The sequence below is a fragment of the Austrofundulus limnaeus genome, unplaced genomic scaffold (genome assembly GCF_001266775.1).
Source record: "Austrofundulus limnaeus strain Quisiro unplaced genomic scaffold, Austrofundulus_limnaeus-1.0 Scaffold5762, whole genome shotgun sequence".
Lineage (NCBI taxonomy): Eukaryota > Metazoa > Chordata > Actinopteri > Cyprinodontiformes > Rivulidae > Austrofundulus > Austrofundulus limnaeus.
The window spans coordinates 1-743 of NW_013958164.1; the positions used below are offsets into that span (position 1 = coordinate 1).

General features: G+C 50.2%; 1 protein-coding gene across 1 annotated transcript; it reads left to right on the top strand.

Moving 5' to 3' along the window:
• Nucleotides 1–16: 16 nt before the first annotated feature.
• On the top strand, nucleotides 17–607 carry LOC106512333 (repetitive proline-rich cell wall protein 2-like; the record flags this gene model as incomplete). The annotated part of the gene is made up of 1 exon (XM_014000976.1): nucleotides 17–607. A coding segment is annotated over one exon (591 nt), but the record flags the coding sequence as incomplete, so codon positions are not given.
• Between the last annotated feature and the right edge of the window lie 136 nt (nucleotides 608–743).

A 743-nucleotide genomic window follows, 5' to 3' on the forward strand; every position in this document is an offset into this window, starting at 1 on the left:
TTCCCCTGTAGAACATTCTCCTGTAGAACATTCTCCTGTAGAACACTCCCCTGTAGAACATTCTCCTGTAGAACACTCCCCTGTAGAACATTCTCCTGCAGAACATTCTCCTGCAGAACGTTCTCCTGCAGAACGTTCTCATGTAGAACACTCCCCTGCAGAACGTTCTCCTGTAGAACAATCCCCTGCAGAACACTCCCCTGCAGAACGTTCTCCTGTAGAACACTCCCCTGCAGAACATTCTCCTGCAGAACGTTCTCCTGCAGAACGTTCTCATGTAGAACACTCCCCTGCAGAACGTTCTCCTGTAGAACACTCCCCTGCAGAACACTCCCCTGCAGAACGTTCTCCTGTAGAACACTCCCCTGCAGAACACTCCCCTGCAGAACGTTCTCCTGTAGAACACTCCCCTGCAGAACATTCTCCTGTAGAACATTCTCCTGTAGAACACTCCCCTGCAGAACATTCTCCTGCAGAACGTTCTCCTGTAGAACGTTCTCCTGCAGAACGTTCTCCTGCAGAACATTCTCCTGTAGAACACTCCCCTGCAGAACATTCTCCTGTAGAACACTCCCCTGCAGAACATTCTCCTGCAGAACGTTCTCCTGTAGAACGTTCTTCTGTAGAACACTCCCCTGCAGAACATTCTCCTGCAGAACGTTCTCCTGTAGAACATTCCCCTGTAGAACACTCCCCTGCAGAACATTCTCCTGTAGAACACTCCCCTGCAGAACATTCTCCTG